Below are 19573 nucleotides of genomic sequence, written 5' to 3'. Positions count from 1 at the left end.
ATGTGCCCTGTTCTCTGTCGTGCTTTCTTGTCATTTGCTCCCTTTGCCTTCAGTCATTCCAACCGAGAGCGGTAACTAACTATAACACATGGGGAAACTGAGGCTCAGAAAATTTAAGTAACCGGTCTAAGCTCTCATAACTCAGGAACTTGGATGCAAATTCAGGTCTGTGTATCTTCAGAGTCTGGACCTTTTAATTTCAGCACATTGTGTGCCCCGTGGGTGCATACAGTCTGAGAATCTTAATTTCAGTGGCCAAGCACCAAGTCCCTTCAAATGCAAGCGTACGGTCGATTAAGTGGAAGGGTGCAGCTGCATCTGGCCTTGAGCTTCCACCACCTCACGGGAACTTCTGCCTGCTCCCTCTCTGTCTCTCCGTGGGCCAGAGGCATGGGATACATAAGCCTCTGATCTTAGCCTTTGGGAAAAAAGGCAGTGAACTTCTTTATGACCCGTTTTCCTCTTTAAGGACATATGGAGGGTCAGAGGCAGGCTTCTTACAGGAGGTGACAGGAAGGGTCAGAGGAGGTTTCCTCTGGAAGGGGTCGGGGGAGATACATTTGGCTCTGATTACATGGAGCCTTCTAAATTTCCTGGTCATTTGGTTTGCATTTTCCTGCCATTTCTTCACATGCATTTTTCTACAACTCCCGTTTTTTGACTGTGGCATTGGAGACGCAAACAATGATTCACCTAAGGCCACCTGGATTGTCAGATAGAATCAGCTCTCACATCCCTGCCGCTGATTCCAGATCTTTCTAGGACAGCATGCTCTCTTCCTTACCATTAGTATGGGTGTATTCAATTCCTCATGAATACCCATAAATGGCTTGTGATTTCTCCACAGACACTTCATAAAAGGGATCTGGCTCTGTGTGTGATGAATCTGGCTCTCCCTGCTTATGCGCAGGTGTTGGGCCTTCGGATCCTGGTCCTGGTGTCATGGGTGACTTCTAGAGGCTGGACCCCAGTAGCCAGGGCAGGATTGGACCACTGCGGTGAAGGATAATCACCAGCTAGTTTAATGAAGAACTAGGGGTGGGGTGACCAGGAGAAGAGGGTGCATTGTCTAATGGGAAGCTGATGAGGTCAGCTGAGGGATTCGGGCCTCTGGAGAAGACCCAGGCTCCCAGTATAAGCCTGTGATCTGTGCAGGATGCTGTGGGGGACTGGGTGGGTGGGACTGAGTTTCAGGTTGGCTGTCTCCTCAAATGATCATGGGATTATCCCTAGCAAGGGATGGAAGTTCTTGAGTCTCCCTCTAGATTCCTGGGACTTATTTCTGACTTTTCCCAGTCTGTCACTGTGGATCGCAGCTCCATTCTGCCGCTAACTGACTCTGTGACCTTGGGTAAGTCACACAAACTTTCTGAGACTTAAGTTTCTGACGTGCAAAAATGGGAATAAATAAATAAAGCTTGTTTTCCTAACTTCATAGCATTTGGGGGAGGAGCAACTTGATAAATGGATGAAATACAGTTTGGAGATTGTAAAGCATCCTACAAGGGCTGGAAATGACACTGGTGATAACAGCCACCCCTGTGATGGACACCACCTTCAACACTGCCGCTGCACCCACCCACCCCCTCTTTGCCTCTCTTTCTTATGGTAATAGTAAGGTCCTCGCCCATGTTTTAACTGAAGATCCCTTATTGCTTTTTGAATTCTAGTTAATGAATTAATAATTCATTAGCAGTGCTGGGTGTCGAGCTCAGGGTCTCGGGATTGCTAGGCAAGCACTCTACCACTGAGCCACACCCCCAGCTGTTTTTCTAATTCTAAAAGTTCTTTGTAAAACATTCAAGAAATGTTTTGTTTAAAAGAAAAATATCAAATATTTCTGGCTTTGACATTATTATCCTGTGATTTGGGGAACTCCATTTCTCTTCTCTGTGTTCGACTTCCCCCTACCCTGTAGTGATGAGGTCAAGGCCAGCAAAGTCTAACAGACAGACTACTCCTGTTCCACCCAGGGGACCTCGCTGAGGGAATCCAGCGATCCTTCCTGCCGAGTTTCCTTCAGAATCCTTCTCAACACAGCCTCCAGGCACGGCCGATCTCTCAGAGCGGCCAGGAGAAGAAGGCTCTGTACATCCGGGACGGGACAGGGTGCCAAGGGCTCAAGAGCCCTGTGGAGGAGCTTGGCGAGCCCCTCGACCCATCCCAGTGCTTAGGGAATTCCCTTTTATCTGGTCCAAATATCTCAAGCACTGTGTGGCAGGCAGATTGTGGCTTCCATGGGGAGTTCCCAGAACATTTCAAGAAATTAAAAAAAAAAAAAAATTAAAAGGAACGAATCTTGCAAAGTCAATGGAATGTGAGCGAGTGACTTAATAAAATCACACCCACACAAATGCTTGTGCTCCTTTTTCATCTCAACATGAAACTGGGTGGGGCGGAATATTTCTGAGACTCCGGCTTCCAAAGAACAGACAGAGAGCTGACACTGTCAGTGACCTGCTTCATTTTCTCACGTCCCTGGAACGTGCCTCAGCAGGGTCCTCCATTTTACAGATGAGAAAACCGAGACTTAGAGAAGTCAGCTGTCTGAGGTCATCTGGTTTGTAAGTGACAAAGCAAGAACCTAGGTTTGGTCTCTGAGGCTCCCGCTTTTCTAGTCAACTTACAAGCCAAGTGAAAGTCCCCACAATTTGGAATCTTTCTATGAAGTGAAGAGGGGGTTTGATGTTGGGAAAAAGGTCTCCCTGTTGTTGCGCTTGCTACCAACCCTGTGTCCATCCCTGGGTTAGAAACGAGAATTTCCCTTGGCTGTGGAAGGAGGAACTGGGCAGGGAGCCAGGACATTGGATTCTGTCCAGCTAGGAATCTCTGTCCCCTGGACTTAGGTTCCTTCATGAAGCTTTTAGAGGATCTTGTCGGAATCCCTCGCACAGAGACCAAGAGTTCGGCTTTGGGGTCTAGGGATGTGGCTCAGTGGTATAGCACTTGCCTAGCATGACTCAGGTCTTGGGTTCCATGCCCCGCACTGAGAGAGAGAGAGAGAGAGAGAGAGAGAGAGAGAGAGAGAGAGAGAGAGAGAGAGAGAGAGAGAGAGAGAGAGAGAAAGACAATCCAACAAACCAGAGTGTAGCTTCTAGAAACTGCCTGCCTGTGTTCTTTCCCTAGCATTGCCACCTATAGTTGTGAAACCTTTAACCTTTCTGGGCCTCACTGGTTAAATGAGGGTGATAATACTTCATATTTCATAGAGATTGCTTTGAGGGTTGAATGGAGAACCACAGGGGTGCCCGCTTACTGTGAATGCTCAGTAAGTTTCAGCAATGGCAGAACTGAGCCTCAATCTCGGGGCTTGGGGTTATGCGGTGAAAGTTAGGGGTGACAGGGCACATGGATCTCATTGTGACACACCCGGCTGGGGTTTACCCTGAGTCCTCTTCTTTGAAGAAGTTGCTCAACTTCCAGTGTCTGACCCACATTCAGCAGCATCAGCTCCTCTTCCAGGAAGCCTTCCTGGATGGGTGGACAGGCTGCCTTGCTCCCGGCTGCAGACTCCCAGCCCCCACTGCCATGCCACCCTTTGGCCTCAGACAAAGCAGGCACCAGCAGCGGCAGCAGCCGGGGCCAGCTCGGTGGCTTTCATGAGGCTGGGGCTCCCGGGAGCCCGGGCAGGGCTGGTCTGCTTTGAATGCTATTTGCATTGCAATAGGCGAGCCTGGCCTTCAATACAGGCCCCTTCTCTTTTGACAGAACAGCCTCACAATCGCCTATTGACCAGGCACCTGTTCCTGCCCCAGACATTATGCAAATGCCGGCCAGGAGCGAAGCCGCCAGCCCCCCGGGCCATTGTGCATTGAACCCTGATGGCGCCCTGCCAGCTCCCAGCCGGCCTTTGTTCCCTGGCTGCGCTGCGCCACCCCCGCCACTGCCTCCCGCCCGCCCGAGGTGCCCTGCAGAGGAGCCACCCGCTACTTGGGTCCTTGCACCTGAAGAAAGGCCTGGTGAGCTGAAGGCTGGGCCCAGCTGAGGCGGAGCTGGGGGCCTGGAGGAGGCAGCCAGGGCCGGCCTATGCCCTGCGCGGCCCATCCCCAGGGACCAGTGAGAGGGGCCTGGCAGGCGGAGGAGGGGGCAGCCCGAGCCACCATGCCACCTGGGGGAGGGGAGATTATAATAATCACTCTCACATCTGCTGAGGGCCTTCCAGCGCAAAGCCCTCTCATGGCCGCTCTCCCTGCGAGGCACACCTGCCCCTCGAGGAGGTGGGCTGGGCCCGGATTGTCGCCTTTCACACAGGGGGGATTTTGGCCTCCTGGGAGGAACTGGCTGATGGAGTGGTCAGGGCGGGGGTAGGGGACTCAAACCCAGGACTGTGAACATCCCTGCCTCCCAGCCTTTGCTCACAGAGCTTCTCTTTGCTTCCTCTAGTCCACCTGTCCTCTCATGTGGCTGTGACTTCTCTGAGCCACTTTGTCATGCCCTGCACAGGCTGGCTCCACCCTGTCAGGTTTTCAAAGCATGATCCCAGCACTGGCATCACCTGGCACCTGTCCAAGTGCCAGCCCGCGGGCCCCAGGCAGACCTGCCCAGCTAGAAGGTCCAGGATGGCCCAGCTCTCCCAGGTGGACCAGCCTCCAGGTGTTCTGACGCTTAGTCCAGGGTGAGGACCACAGACCCAGGCGCCATTTCCCCTCCCCCATCCAAGGCTTGACGGGCACCGTTTCTGCCCCCGTAGCTGGGCTCCTCCTCCTGCTGGACACCCTGGTTTTTTTGAGGTTAGTGAACGGTATCGAGCGCCTGCCTGGCTCCAGGCTTAGGGCGCCCAGTGAACGAGGCACGCTTTGAAGACACTGGGTGTGATGAGGGCATGGGGGGTTTTTCACCCCATTATTTCAAAGCAGAATGTTAAGGCACGAATAGGGGCGAGGATGCTGTGGGGGATGCACCGAGCAGGGGCACTTAGCACAGTGTGGGGGAGTCCAGGGACAGTTCCTGGTAAGGAAGGTGCCTGCCTTGGGGCTCAAAGAGGAGTACAAATAGATATTAAGGAGTAACCCAAATAATCTCAGAATAAAATGCTGCAGTCACTATGAGCTCAGGAAGTTGGAGGAGGCCCCTGCTATATGTGTGTGTGTTTAGGTCCCATGGTGAAGAAGGAAGGAGGAGAAGTGATACTGCTTACCAGAGTGGTCCAGATGGTTTGTCTTGATTTTCATGTGCTTTCATTCCAACAGGGTAAATGGAGAATCCACTGGGTATAGGGAGGGAGGCAGGAGGGAGGCTGAGGCAGGAGGATCACAAGTTCAAAAAAGCCAGCCTCAGCAGCAGTGAAGTGAGGTCTAAGCAACCTACCGAGATCCTGTTTCTAAATAAAAATCATATATATATATATATATGCTGGGGATGTGACTCAGTTATTTGGTGCCTCCTTGGTACCAAAAACAAAAAACAAACAAACAAAAACCAAAAAAAAAAACAAAAACAAAAGAAGGCCAGATGGAGGGGCTGCTAAGACATCCCGGAGTAGGGCACACCTGTGAAGTCTGCTTTGGCAGGGGGACATTGCAGAGGGTCCCTAAGAAAGGCACTTTCTTGCTCTGGTACACCCAACCTGCAGCTGTCATCCCTTGAACCCAGCCTGGCCACCTCTTCCTCACAGTCTTGCTGCAAAGGAGCCACCAGGATGAGGCGTCAGAGCCGGGGTGGAGCAAGTCCCTGGCATGACCCTGGGCGCCATCCAAAGTGCCCCTTGCTTGCCCTTGGGCCCTGACAATCTTTTTCCTGATGCCAAAGTGCTTTAAAGAGTTTGGCCCAAAGCGGGGAAATCTGATCTCGTGAGAGGCCAGGATGACGTTTTCAGAGCCAAGTGGTGTCTGCTCACCAATTGTCTTCCTCAAGTGCTGTCAGCCTGCCGTTCGCCTAGAAGACAAAACGGAAAGAAGTCAATCAAGTCAGTCGCCTCTCCAACCACATTCCTCAGAGTGGCGTTCAAGGCCCTTTGGGGTCTGGCCTCATGGCCTCTCCAGCGTGCCCTGTCCTGGTCTCACCACTTGGTCCTTCTGTCACACCTTTGAGGCTCTGCTGGGCAGGTCCCTCTGCCTAGAGGACATGTCAGGGCTGCCATTTGAAACTTCCTTCCCTCCTGGTTCACTGGATGAACTTCTACTCAAGCTCATAGACCCCCCCACTGTCCCCTCCACTGCAGTGACTTCTTTCTCTACTCTAGCAGAGAAGTATTTAGTGAGTACCTGCTGGAACCAGTGTCAGGCTTTGGAGTCAGGTGCTCAGCGGGTGATTGCCCCTCTCCAAAGAATTCCCAGTCCAGGGACTTCAACATCAAAATGGAATGAGGTCCAAAGGAGGGTTCAGGTGGGTGTTGGGTGGAGGGAAGGGATTTAGGGTGTACAGTGGACCCCACTGGCAGGCGGTTCAGCTGGGAGGGGCATAAAGGAGGGCGGAACGAGGAGTCACTCCCAGGTTTTTCTGTGTGGCTGATAGAGTAGCCCCCTACTAAGATGGGGGACCTAGACAGTCACCATAGGACCAGATGATAAGAGGAAGAGTCCGGCCCTGGCTGGAGCTCATGTCGTCCTGTAGCCCTGGTACAGGCGGAAACCTGCCAACTGGGGGACCTGGGAGGTCTGAGCTGACAGCTCCATTGGCCCCAGGAACTGTGGGGGCAGGGGCGGCGGCTGCGATCTTCTAGTGACTGGTGTGGTAGCTTGAAGACTCGACTTCTCTGTGACCTCTGCTTGTGTGGCTCACGTCTCTGCCGCTATCTCTGAGGAAATGTCTCAGCAGCACCTTTGGACATGAATGGTCTGCTATGGACACACACCGACTGCCGGGACACAATCTCCAGTGAGTCCAGAGCCACTAGCAGAAGGCTGTCCCCATTCCCACAAATTCAGAGTAGAAACTGAGCTGCAGGAAGGAGCAGTGGTGTGTTCTGATCACGCTGTGATGTTGTCACTGGAGAAGAGATGACTCTGGAAGAGGGTGCCTAGGATTTCCTAAGACAGGGGGTAACTTGACTCAGGACCAGAGGGGTTTTTGATGTAGAGGACGGAAAAGAACTTCAGCACATGTCAGTGGTGGCACTGAGAGATTGATTTAGGAAAGCAGATGCACGCTCAAGGCAGTGTGGCTATCTCAAGAGAGATGTGTTTTGGGGTTCCGGGCTCCTTCTTCAAAGGACACTTGATGAGGAGTAGGCATGGGAGAGTATGTAGGAATGAAGTCAGTCCAGTGATCTCAAGACGGTTTATGGTGGTCTGGTCATTCTCAGGATCCTTAGATTGACACAGTCTTTGTTATCTGACCAATAGATAGCTCTGAGAAGTCACCTAAATTATAGGTTTCTTAAAATATGCTATCTTTTTTTTGCTTAATCTATTTATTGTTGGGCTAATGAACAGTGCACAAGGTAATTATCATGTGAGTAAATTTATAGCTAACTTTAAGATTTACAGATTTCCCAGAAACCTGAGAGTTACAGCCCTGGAACAGGATGTGGACCTTTAAAATAAAACTGTATATTTCCTTGTCTTTTCTTTGTGTCTTCTTTCTACCTATTTCTCTTATTTTGTCCATCCTATCTCAATGTTAGAGCAGCAGAGACACGTTAAGAGGGTGATAGACAAAGACCTGATTTAGCAGAGAGGGCAACGGGATGCCTCCCAGACAGGAAGTAACTCACCGGGCTCACACAGTAGACAGCTGGGTCAGTGCCTATCTGTTGCTAGGTCCTGTCCCCTGGAGCACCTAGGTCCCTGGTGTGCATGGGCTTCTGATCATCAGGAGAAAGGGCTCAGTCAGGCCTTGGCAGATGCCAGACCCAGACACCCCAATCTGCCTGAGTACTTGATAGAATGTTCTAGTCTCCTGAGTTTGTTGACCCACATGGGATGTGTTGTACTTGCCACACATGGCCAAGAGCCTACTGGAGGCCAGTGTGGAATGTGCTGTGGGGCAAGTTGTCCTGGTGAAATCTCCTCCACTGTATTTCTCTATCACTGAGCCTAGTTCTTAATACCCAGCATACTGAGGGCAGTCATGGCTTCCATCCCTCAGGGGCTGAGGATGCACTCCTCGTTGGTCCCCACGTGCCCAGCTTCGGGAAGGGAGTTGTAGGATCCCCTCCATCCTCAGACTTGCTTCTCCTGCTCCCCTGCAGGGTCTCCCTATTGAATTTATTTCCACCTGGACCAAGTGAGCAGAGTCAGCCCTAGACTGGAAGCCCTAGATTGGGTGCCAGACTAAGACTTCATTCTGCCACCATGTCACCAAGAGACCCCGGCCAGTGGTGTGACATTATATATATTAAAACAATTGCTGTTAGCTGCAGACACCGCCTCCTCTTGCCTCCTACCCTCCATGGCTGTAGAAAACGACTTTCTCTCCGTGGCTTTGTGAAAGGTTCCTTGGGAATTGTGATCCAGACTTCCCTGTCCCCGGTCACCAGCCCCTGATTTACAATCCAGGGAAATTGTGTTTTCTTTGTGAATCAAGAGTGGGTTGAGGATAATGGAGCTGGAGCCCCTTCCCTCAGCTGTCACAGGATAAAACCGCGGGGCTGAATGGGCTCTCCTAAGACTCTCGGAAGGTGGCTTACAGCCAAGAGGGAACCTGTGGGCAGCCTTGCTGGCCTTTGTCCCTCGAGGGCTTCTCCCCTCCCCTTCCAAGGCGCAGGGTTTTCTATGGGCCGCTGCTGCTTTCATCCCCTTGGGATGGCCTGTCTGCCCTCCTGCCTGTGCTGAAACCCCCCAAGTCCCCTCAGGGTATCTTCGCTTTGCTTTCTCACCCAGACTAAGCTCCCTCTGGAAGGGTGACTGAGCTGGGCCAAGGCACTGAGTGCTTTTATCTCCCTCCCTCTTTTGAATCATCTTTTCTCCCTCTCTCTTAACCTCTCTCTCTCTCTCTTTGTTTTCAGCAAGAAGTTGGTTTTGTCGTCCCATTTTACGAAGGAACACACTGAGGCACAGTTATGAAGTGACCAGCCTGGGGCTATGAGCGGGTGCCGCTGGAGCTGCAGCCGGGACCCGGTCTTCTGCCATCTGCTCTTGTCCCTCTTTAATCCCCTCAAAATCTTTTCATTCTATTCTATGGTCTCAAAAAACAAGGCCCCAGAGTGGCTGGCACAGGTGTGTCTGTGGCACTTCTACTTTCTCTCCACCACCCTGTCTGAAATGCGTTCTCTCTGTTCTCAGCATGGAAGGGGGGGGGGTGGCACAGCTGGATTGTGGAGAAAGTCATTTCCTGCTAAGCACAAACTGGAAGAATCGTCCTGTGTGACAGGCTCAACATGGAGTGTGGCCCTCTAGTCTGGCTGCAGTGCTCAGGGAATATTCTAGAAGCAGTATAGTTGGAGTGCAACCCACCTGCCTGGGTTTGAATTCTGGTCCTTTGAATATGGCTGTGGGGCTCTGGGTAAGTTTCTAAATCTCTCTGTGCCTTGGTTTTCTCATCTGTCAGACAGCAATAATTCTAGCAGCTCTGCTGTTGTAGACTGAGTCAGTTCATGTGTGTAGAGGGCACAGACCTGGTTCTGGAGCAACTTTGATTAGTGGCAGTAGCATGGCAGACACTGGGTCCAGAGGGGACTGAGTGATTGCTCTGGCCTTCTTTATATTGCTCCTGCCATGAGGCTCAGGGTCCAGATGGGCAGCTGTGGCCTTGGGAACCCTGCCTCTCCCATCCTGCCCTGCCTTTCAGCCCCACATGACTGCCCCTGATGGGTTCAGGGGCATCTCTTTCTGTGCCTTTGATTCCTGGGAACCAGATGAGGAATACATGCAAGGCTCTGAGAATTCCGAGATAATGTTGGCCAGATCCAGGCTCGAGGCTGCCCTGCTGCAAGGGATCCCAAGTGGTGCTCAGAGGCCAGTGCTTAGGAGTAGCTGGGTCATATGGAAATGTGACGTGAGCCAACATGAAACATGGCCTGAGATGCCCAGCCTGCAGGGTCCAGGCTGGGGAGGAGGAGGAAGAGGAAGAGGAGGAGGAAGAGGAGGACGAGGAGGAAGAGAATGATGAGCAGGAGGAGGGGGAAGTGGAAGAGCAGCAAAAGGAGGGACAGAAGGGGGATGGGGATGCTGGGGAGGAGGGGATGGGAGGCTGGGGAGGAGGGGGATGGGGATTCAGCAGCAGGTACTTCTGCCTGACTGGGCGTCACCAGCAAGTGTGGATGGTTAAGGTACACTGGAGACCATCAGGGTCAGGTAGGAAGCACCTTGGCAGCCACACTGTGGAGTTTAGATCCTACCCTGAGGGCAACAGAGGCCTGGAGGGGTTTGTGGTAGGTGACAATGAGCTTCTTCCTGTTTCTTGAGCTCATTTGAGCTTCTTGTGGGAAGCTATGAGGGAGAGGAGGAAGACTAGAGGCAGAGAGCATCCCCAAGCCGCTCTCGTCACCCAGGCAGGAGGGGACTGTGGCGTGGGCCAGGGTGGTGGCTGTGTGGATGGAGGGGGACAGACGCATTTAAGAATCATTTTGTGCCTCGTGATGGAGTGATCGTGTTAGAAATGAAAAGGAAGAGGGAAAGTTCAAGGGTGACGCCTTTCAGCAACGTTTGCCGACGTTCGCACAGACTCTTCTCACACACCTCACCCACGGTGCTCACAACCTGGTTGTTTAGGAAGGTAGTACCAACTGGACACTCTTCTGAAAATCCAAAGTCTGAGGTGTTCCCAAGTCTGACATGTTTGGAGTGCCGTCATGGCACCTCACAAGGGGAATATTCCACAGCTGACCTCGTACACGTTCACAGTGAGAATGCACGTGTGGGTGGGCACGGTGGGCAGGGGCCTGTGATCCAGCTCCCTGGGAGGCTGAGGCAGAAGGTTTGAAAGTTTGAGGCCAGGCTCAGAGGCTTAGCAAGAGCCTGTCTCAAAGTGACATTTAAAGAAGGAAGGAAGGAAGGACAGAAAGAAGGAAGGAAGGAAGAAAAAGACTGGGGTGTAGCTGAGTAGTAGAGCGTTTGCCTAACATGTGCGAGGCCCTGATTCAATCCCTAGTGCCCCCCACCCACACACACCCAAACAAACAGAACACAGGTGCACTAAAAATACTGTATAAAATTACCTCTAGACTACGTGTATAAAGGATGTGTAAGAAACATAATGAACTCCACATGAAGAATTGGGTCTCATCCCCAAGGTATCTCAGTATTTAAATGCAAACATTCCCAAATCGAAAACACGTCTGGGCCCAAGTGTTTTGGTTAAGGGATAGTCAGCTTGTCCTTACTTCAGTGTAAATCTGCCTGCATGGGGTCTTCCAGCTGTAAACACCAACGTAAACCTCTGGCTGGAGCAGCCCACCAGGAGCTCCGAGGTACTGTCACCTTCTGTGCTGTCCCTTCCTCTGTCTCCACGCTTCCTTGTTGTCTTGGTGTCATCTGATTTCTCCATCTACTTTAGGCGCTTGATCCTCTCTTATTCTCTCTTTGGTAAACAAGAATACAGAAAGATGCATTTGCAAAGAGAGTCACAACTGTCACGTTGGGCGGAGTAGCCCTGTGTCCCTGCATAGCCTATTGTCCTCTGGGGGATGGTAAGAGGAAGTCAAATTATAATTTAGAGAGCCACTTGGTAGGCTCGAGACCAGAGTTGAGAGACCAGGCTCACCGATGTCAAGATGCTCGGACGTGAGTCATCTGTCCATAGTGGCACACTCACAGAAGCGTGCCCGTGAAGCACAAGGAGGTCCTGAGCACCTGAGGGATAGGAGAGGTGGCGAGTGTGGAAATGCAGAGCCTGCAGGGCAGGATTGAGGAGATGCAGGGTCAGGTGGGGGCTGGGGAGCTGGCTTTCCTGGGATTTGGTCCAGAGCCTGGCTCAGGGGCAAGGAGTTTGGGGAATCATTGATGTGCCCAGGTTGCTGGTGGCAGGGGCTGGTGGGCAGCATGCTTTGTTACCCGAGGGGCATCCAGGAGGGAGAGCGGGGCCCCAGTGGGTGGCAGGAAGAGATGTTGAGCTCAGGTGGGACACGGGGTGCTTGAGGTACGTGTGGGACCTCCGAGGAGCCACCCTGCAGTCAGCAGCTCTGTGCTCTGAGCACTGCCCCTCATGGATGGGCGTGCAGATCCCTCCCAGTGCTCTGCAGCTGGCCACGTTCCAGGCACAGGACAAAGGATCCCCTACAGACTCTGGCCCAGGAGGCTCTGCTGAGGGAGTGGAGCACCTCTCAGCACAGTTGAGCTGCTGTGGGCCTCACTCAGGACACTGAGCCACTGTGCAGGGCCAGGCAACAGTTGCTAGAGACTTGCTTCCAGGCTTGGCTAACTGGCACATCTGGAACTGGTGTCCGTCTGCAGTCAACTTGGCTGATTTGGAAGAGTCTGGATCAGACCAAGCCCAGAGAAGTTCAGGGTTGAGGCTGCTCACTGCAGGGGCATGAGGAGGCAGTTGAGCAGTCCTGGCACCGTGTGAGCTGGGGACACATGGGCACAGATGTCCATGGAATCAGCACGGACCCATGCTTCCGATGCCTGCAGGCTACGTGACCTTACGCAGGCTCTTGAACCTCTCTCTTCCCGCTGCGCAGAGAGAATACCCCTTCTCGTCTGCTTTCTCCACTGCCTTCTTCCCAGAGTTGTCAAGAACATGCGAGGTCGTGAGTGAAAGTGAGCTCTCGAGGGCACCGGCAACAGCGAGAGGTGAACACACCTGGAGGTGAACAAAAGCACCCACCGGCAGGGGCCCCTTCACCAGGCTCTGTACCTGGCGCTCCCACACTGTGCTGGCCAGGGTGAGCTGGGCAGGGAAGGGACAGGACTTGGAGGAAAGAGAAAGAAAGGGGAAGCCTAGAGAGAGAACACACACACACCACACCACACCCATCACGCACATCACACACACACAGGAGAGCTACGTGCATGGAGAGGGAGAGAGACACGGATCCACACACCCAGCAGCATAGAAAAAGAGGCAGAGAGACCGAGGTAGAGATGGGTGACAGAGACAGAGACAAAGAGGTACAGAGAGATGGAAGTGAAGGAGACAGACAGAGAGAGGAGAGAGAGACAGACACAGGGCCAGGCAGACAGCTGCCACAGGGGAGAGGGTGATAAGGAGAGAGGGAAACCGAGACTGAGAGGAGATTTGGGGACAGGAGAGGGGAGGGAGAACTGGGGAAGTCCGCAGGTGAGAGGGGGACCTGGGGGTGTGAGCAGAGAGGGGTGGAGGGGGCTGCAGACAGGTGTGGCATGCAGTGGGGTCGGATGGGGTCCACGGAGCATCCTGCCCACTGTTGAGCAGGGCCAGCTGCAGCCCCTGGCCCCAGACCCACCTGCTGGGTGTGCTCTGACTGCAGAGCCAGGTGACCAGGGCCACCTCCAGGTGATGAAGTCTGGTGGAGCCCTGCAGCCTGCTGTGGTTGGTGTGGACACACTCAGTCCTGCCCTCCAAAGAGGCCTGTGGGGAGGCTTTGCAGTAGAGGGACAGGCACTGGTGGGCCCTGCTCAGCGTCACCTGAGAGCAGCCTGCCTGGGCGTCCCCACTCCTGAGGTCCCTGAGGGCAGTACTTTGTTGTAAGGATCTGGATTCTAGTGTGTGTTGTCTGGGCTGCAAAGTTCTGGAGAGAGGAGTTCTTTAAGTTTTAAAGGAGAGGACCCTGCTTTTTGGAGAATCCATGTCAACCCCCAGTGGGTTGGTGCTCTGCAGGGGAGGGCAAGAGGTGGACAGGATGACAGTCACAGGGGCCCATCCTTCCCAGCTGGAGTGACCTCCCTGCCCAGGGCTGTGACAGATCCCTGTAAGCAGCGCTGGAGAGATGCGTTACCCTTTCTCGAGGGCTTGCAGAACGTGGCAGCCGTACACCTGTGGATGGAGGGATCTGGACCCCTCAGGGAGGAGCTGAGCTACTCATTCAGCTTTGAGGAAGGGACAGTGTCCAAAGCCAGTCTTCTTTGACAAAGAGAACAGGGGTTACAGGGGCTAGCATCCCATGGTCATGTCGCAAGGTGGTGTCTTCTCTGACCAGGGCAAAACTGCTGGTCTTCTGAATTGGGAAGTCTGGGGACAGTGACCTGCTCCAAGGATCGGCTTCAACAAGAAGGGGTGCCTTTCCTCAGGAGCCAGTTCTTGGAGCAGAGTAGAAGGGGGGTCCAGGAGGGAAATGGTGACTCTGGTCTTCACCCCAAGTTCAGCTTTAGAGAGCAAGATGAGCCTGAGTAGGTGTGAGGAGCCCAGCACTTAGCAGGTGCACGGTGAGCGTCTGTGGAGGAGCGGATGAAGTCACTCTCTGCCTGAGAGTCTAGACATGGTGCTGAAGCCTGGAGCTGGAATCACGCTGAGCGATGGCTGGGCCCAGGTCCCAGGGCTTCTCCGCTGTCTCCCTCAGCTCTGTCCCCCAGCACGACCTGGGAGGGTCGGATCAGATACTGGGTAGGAACCAGGGAGATAAGACATCTTCCCTTCTTCATGGAGTGACCTCCAAGGCTTCTCCTGTCCTCTGGGGTTGGCCTGTTTGGATGTGGGCTGGGCTCTGGTAGAGGACACTGGGCCTCTTATCGATGCAGTTAGGGAAGAATTCCTCCCTCACTTCCTCTGCCTCCATTCTTGCCAATTTCCTTGCCATTCCTATTTATCAAACTCTCTTCAGGCTTCTTTTCTGTGCCAGGCCAGACCGGAGGGGACGGTGATAAGGTGGATATCAAGGACAGAAGTGCAGCCTATGGGCCACCAGGACTCACCATCCAGTGGGGGAGTTAACAGGATCGTAGGACTGTCACGTGATATGATTGGGTATCGGGGTGGGAGGAGGGGAAGGCTCTGGAACCCAGGTGGGGGGACTGACTCTTTCTTCTTAGAGGCAGAAACACGGACCTGGGTCTGAGGGATTATTAGTAGGATTCAGGAGTCAGACAAGGGGATGGAGATTTGAGGCTGAGGGAGGATCACTGCTGGGACAGGAGACAGATGTGATGCCTTCATGAGAGCCGCGGGACTGAGCCCTGTGCTGTCGGGGTACGGGGTGGGTCTTGGCAGGAGATGGATTTGGAACCCTGTTCTGGACTCAGGTTGCAAGTAGTCAAATGCTAGGTCATCACTGGAATTTTGTTCTGCAAGCAATGGGACTATAGGCATGGCGGTCATGGTCACATCTGTGATTCGGGACCAGCATCTATCCTAGAGGACTGGTTACCAAGGGCACATAGAGAGGCTGGGAGACCTGGGAAGGGACAGGGGCGAGATGGACTTGACGATACTGGTGACGATGTGGGGAGGATGATGGTGTTCACTATGCTGTTGGCAGGTCAGGAGTGCCGTGGTGGCGGTGATGGTGAGTCCTGACCCAGAGAACACAGGTGAGATGAGGAGAAAGGGCTCATTAAAGGTATTTGATGGACAGATCTGGGTGAGGGGGGCGGAGAGGGAGGAACAGAGTGTCTGCTTTGGATGTCAGAGTGGCCGGTGGGATGCCTGGGGCCTTCCAGGGGAGGTGACTGGTGGACATTGGGCACTCTGGTGTGGAGCGCTGGAAGACAAAGATCTGAAAGTCATTGGCTCAGCATGGAATCTCTGTGACATGCTGGGAGAGTGGAAGGAAGAGCCAGGGTTCTCTGTCCTCAGGGTGCTCAAGACTGCTGCCACCAAAAGGAAGCAGAACAGGGACTCAGAAGGAAGCCAACCATCCAAGGAAGCCCCTAAGGGCTACCTGAGGCTGGGGTGAGCCTTGGGGTGGGCCTTCTGCTTGTCATCCTGCCTCCCTAGAAGAATCAGCCTGGGTTTGTGCCACATGCCAGGTTCTGAGCAAGGTGATACTGGAGAAGAGATGTCTGTGCTCAGAAATTCCTTCCTAACACAGTAGGAGGAACTGGGGTCCTGTGAAAAGAAGGGACCTGCTTTTGTGACCCATTCTCACAGGGTGGATTCAGGACCTGGCCCCAACCCCATGTTTTGCTGGAATCAAGCTGCATCCTATATTCTTGGGGAAAGGGACTGGGGACTGGGGAGACCTCGCCTTGGGGGCTCCCTTCCCTCCTCTGCCTCAACAAGCCCCACAGGGCCCCCAGGACTGTCCAGAGCAGGGTCTGGGGAGAGGTACCCCAAGGTGCGTGTACAGAATGCACGTGGGGAAAAGCCCTGACACCCATCATTGCCCAGACCTGGGCAGCTGCCCCGCCCAGACGTGGACCTGGTGATCACAAGGCTGCATCATGGTGCCTGGACTTGGCTGCAAACAGCAGACTGGCCTTTCCTGCCCTCTCCTGCTGCAGGCCCTCACACCAGGCTGGAGTGTCCTCAGGAAGCTGGTTGCCTCTCTCCAGGGGGTGCTTCTGGATTCCCATCTGTAGCTGCAGCCAGAGTGTTTTGCAATAAGCTTAGAGAAAGCCTTCATTCCGGGAAGAACTGGGGAGTGGAGCGTTCCCCGCCAGTGGGGGTCTGGGTGAGAGGGCGCAGGACTGCCTGCTGCCCCACCAGCCCATTCCTCAGCCCCTCAGGGACTTTGGTCTCTAAGCTGTTTATCTGTCTGTCTGCCTGTCCATCTGGATTAGAGGAGCCCGCTGGCTCACGCCAGTTCCCCAAACCGTCTGCCCACTACAAGGCAGCTTGAGCTTTGTTTTGTTCTTATTTTTGAATGTGACTCAAAAGTGATTATTACATGAAAAGGTCCACCCACTCGCAGCCCCGCTTCTTCTGCCCCTGCCCCTGCCCCTGCAGCACCATGGGTACCCTGCCCACTGTTTTTTGTTTATGCACCTAGTGTCGTATTTGGAAATAGAAGCAGCGACATGTCCACGTTTGGATGCCCCTCATCCTTACCCAAAGAAAACATTCTCTACACACTGCTCTCCCGTCCACTTGTTCCCACTGGACAATTTTACATGGTGATCTCTCTGTGCTGGCCACACAGTGGCCTGCAGGGTCTCTGCTGGAAGGCTCTGCCATAGTTATAGCAGACATTTGAGGTTTTAAGCCCAGGCACCTACAAATACCAGGCAGGTTTCCCAGCCAAGGCTTTCTTCAGACTTTTGGGAACCCCAACCAAAGGTGCAAGATTCTTCCTGTCTTTTGTACAACCTCCTAGAGGCCACTTCCTTCCTGGGACTTGACCAGCTCCTCCCACCTTCCCATGTGGTTGGCCTCACTGGGCACATTTTTCAGGGGAGAAAATGTGGAACTGAGAAATCAAGAAGCACATCTAAAAGGATAAAACAGTGGTGAGTGCTGAAGTCAAGGACATGAACCCAGCAGTCTGGGTCTAAAATCCTTCCTCCTCACATCTGTCACATTGCTGGGGAATATAGATGAACTTGGTCCTATGTTTTCAGAAGCCAGATGGAGCTACTAAGCCCAGAGAGGGTTGGTGACTTGGTCAAGGTCTCACAGCTGCACGGCAGCAGCTCCCAGAGGGGAAGTATCACTTCTCCATCAGGCCTGACGTTAGAGCTCTCCTGTACGCGCAAGGGGCTTTGCTGCATCCCTGAACTCCCAAGCAGAGGGCTTCAGGTCCACCGCGCCTCCTCTGCTCACAGACACACTCACAGAGAACTGCCACTGAACAATTGAACACAGACAGAGTGAGATAGAGAAAGGGGAGACTCACACAGGGCAGCTGCTGCAGAAGTGGGGATAGTCTCTAAGTGCCAGCCCAGGGCACCTTCCCACCTGGCAGTTCCTGGGTTTTCCCCACGTTCTCACTCTGCATTCCTCGCCCGCAGTCTTCCTCCTGCCTTCTAACAAGAGGGCCACTTCTGGGCTCCTCTCAGCTTGTCCCTGAGCCAGACCCCTATTTCCGTAGTGTTAATTGACTACGGCTGGGCTTCACCAGCGGGGGGAGCGAGCTGGCTTGTGTACGGAATCCTGGCAAAGTCTGCAGCTGCAGTAACACTTAACACTCTGGTCAGTGTAAAACACAGTGCTGTGTGTGTGTGTGTGTGTGTGTGTGTGTGTGTGTGTGTAGCTCAGGCAGATGAGCCACAGCCTTTACTCCTGGATCTCGTGGGTCACGCTCACACAGACCTCAAGAGCTACCATTCTAGAAGCCACTTACCCTGGATGGGCTTAGATTCTCTTAGAGCACAAAGGTGGGGAATGACCTGAGGTGGTCCCACTGACTCTGCTGATGGCTGGAGGGAAGACTCAGGTCCCCGAAGACCTGAAGACCCGTATCATGTCGTTGCTGAGCCACCTGTGTGAGTGTGAGAACTTGGATAAATTACTTCCTGTCCCTGGCCTCAGCTTTTCCCTCCCACAAAGTGGGGTGGCATCTCTGCAGTCTTACTTCTAGAGTGTGGTAAGGCTGAAGTGGGTTATTCCCTGGAAAATATAAGGAGCTTTTCCCAGTTCTGAGATTTCCCACGTTTTTGTTTGGTACTGGGGATTGAACCCAGGGGTGCTTTACCATTGAGCCTCATCCCTAGTCCTTTTTATTTTTTTATTTTGAGACAGGGCCTTGCTAAGTTGCTGAGGCTGGCTTTGAACTTGCAATCCTTTTGCCTCAACCTCCCAAGTAGCTGGGATTACAGATGTGCTCCATGGCACCCAGGCCGAGGTTGGCAGGCAAATCAAATCTCTTTAGATATGTATATGAATATATATGTATACTTGTGTACATGTGTGAACCTGGAGTTAGTTTATCCAGAGTGTTTGGGGACTAGGATGGTATGTTTGAGAACGCAGGTGCTTATATAAGCATGTAAATTAGGATTTAACATAATCGTGTCCCCTGGACACCTGGCATGGAGCAGGGCAGGGCCTGATCAGTCCTGCTGCGTGACTGCAGCTCTGCTGCTCGCTCTCTGGGTCGACCTGGACAAGCTGTAGAATGACATGACTCACTGTCCTCATCTGAGAACAGAGCTGATGGGTGTGCCTGCCTCCAGGAGCTTGCGGAGATTGGACGCAGCCAACACATGGGCTCTGGGCACAGCTTGAGCCGCCCCGATGGCACTTCAGCAGTTCTTAGCCCTTTTGTCATTGTGTTTACTTCCAGGAGAGCTGGGAGAGAGATGGTGTGAAGGCCGCCACCTCTAATGGGGATTATCATGAGAAAGTCAGCTGTACCCCCTGCCCACCTCCTCCCTCCCCATCCTTTCCCTGTGCCAGTTGCCTGACTCTGAGGGTCTGAATTAGGAACTTGATGCTTTGGTGGGTCTTTTGGTAGAAGGCAAGAGTGATCAAAGAAGTGCTGGAGGTTTTTCAGATGCACTCAGATGGACCGTTTTGTGGAGGACGCTCCTCTACAGGCTGTGACCAGAGAACCACCTCGTCTTGTGGTATCACCCACAGCACTGTCTAAACTGGTGCTCACTGATCTGACTCTGCAATGGTCTGAACACATCGAGAGGGGTTCCCTTATCCAGTGAGTTTGAGAATCACCTTGGATGGTACCGTCCCTCCTGGACTTCAAAAATGCTTATTATTATTATTGTTAAAGATGCTGTCAAAACTGCAATAAACAAATAATTTTAATCTGGTTTAACCCAGTGGTTCTCAAATGTACTCTTCTTGGGCATAATCCCAGCGACAAGGCTCTGTGGAATGCACTGTCACAAACACAGATCTGCAGAATCAATAGAAGGGAGATCAGCAAAACCATGTGTCTCCAGTCACTCTCGGGGACAGGAAAATGATGTCATAAAATGGTGCTGCTCAAACGCAGCGCTCG

At 53.0% G+C, this 19573-nt stretch overlaps 1 protein-coding gene across 2 annotated transcripts; it reads left to right on the top strand.

Moving 5' to 3' along the window:
* Window positions 1–1494: 1494 nt before the first annotated feature.
* Window positions 1495–9069, top strand: LOC124984397 (sine oculis-binding protein homolog A-like). 2 transcript variants are annotated; one of them, XM_047551940.1, is made up of 4 exons: window positions 1495–1608; window positions 3714–3959; window positions 4384–4615; window positions 8888–9069. In XM_047551940.1, exons 1-4 carry the CDS (start codon window positions 1515–1517, stop codon window positions 8943–8945), a joined length of 630 nt encoding a protein of 209 aa, XP_047407896.1. In that variant the 5' UTR covers window positions 1495–1514; the 3' UTR covers window positions 8946–9069. The 2 variants fall into 2 exon arrangements, 1 of the variants encoding a protein (XP_047407896.1); XR_007108663.1 differs by lacking the exon at window positions 1495–1608 and having other exon boundaries at window positions 3718–3959; window positions 4384–4730.
* Window positions 9070–19573: the final 10504 nt, after the last annotated feature.

Source organism: Sciurus carolinensis, chromosome 5, assembly GCF_902686445.1.
Source record: "Sciurus carolinensis chromosome 5, mSciCar1.2, whole genome shotgun sequence".
Lineage (NCBI taxonomy): Eukaryota > Metazoa > Chordata > Mammalia > Rodentia > Sciuridae > Sciurus > Sciurus carolinensis.
The sequence above is the reverse complement of the archived record's forward strand: the minus strand, read 5'-3'. Positions and strand labels throughout refer to the sequence as shown.

What these genes read in the sequence shown, in the direction of transcription:
- LOC124984397 (XM_047551940.1), top strand. Translation starts at nt 1,515, where the DNA reads ATGACACTGGTGATAACAGCCACCCCTGTGATGGACACCACCTTCAAC. An exon ending in CTTTGCCTCTCTTTCTTATG is followed by an intron (nt 1,609 to 3,713) that starts GTAATAGTAAGG and finishes TTGACAGAACAG; the next exon opens with CCTCACAATCGCCTATTGAC. An exon ending in GTTCTGACGCTTAGTCCAGG is followed by an intron (nt 4,616 to 8,887) that starts GTGAGGACCACA and finishes CTTTGTTTTCAG; the next exon opens with CAAGAAGTTGGTTTTGTCGT.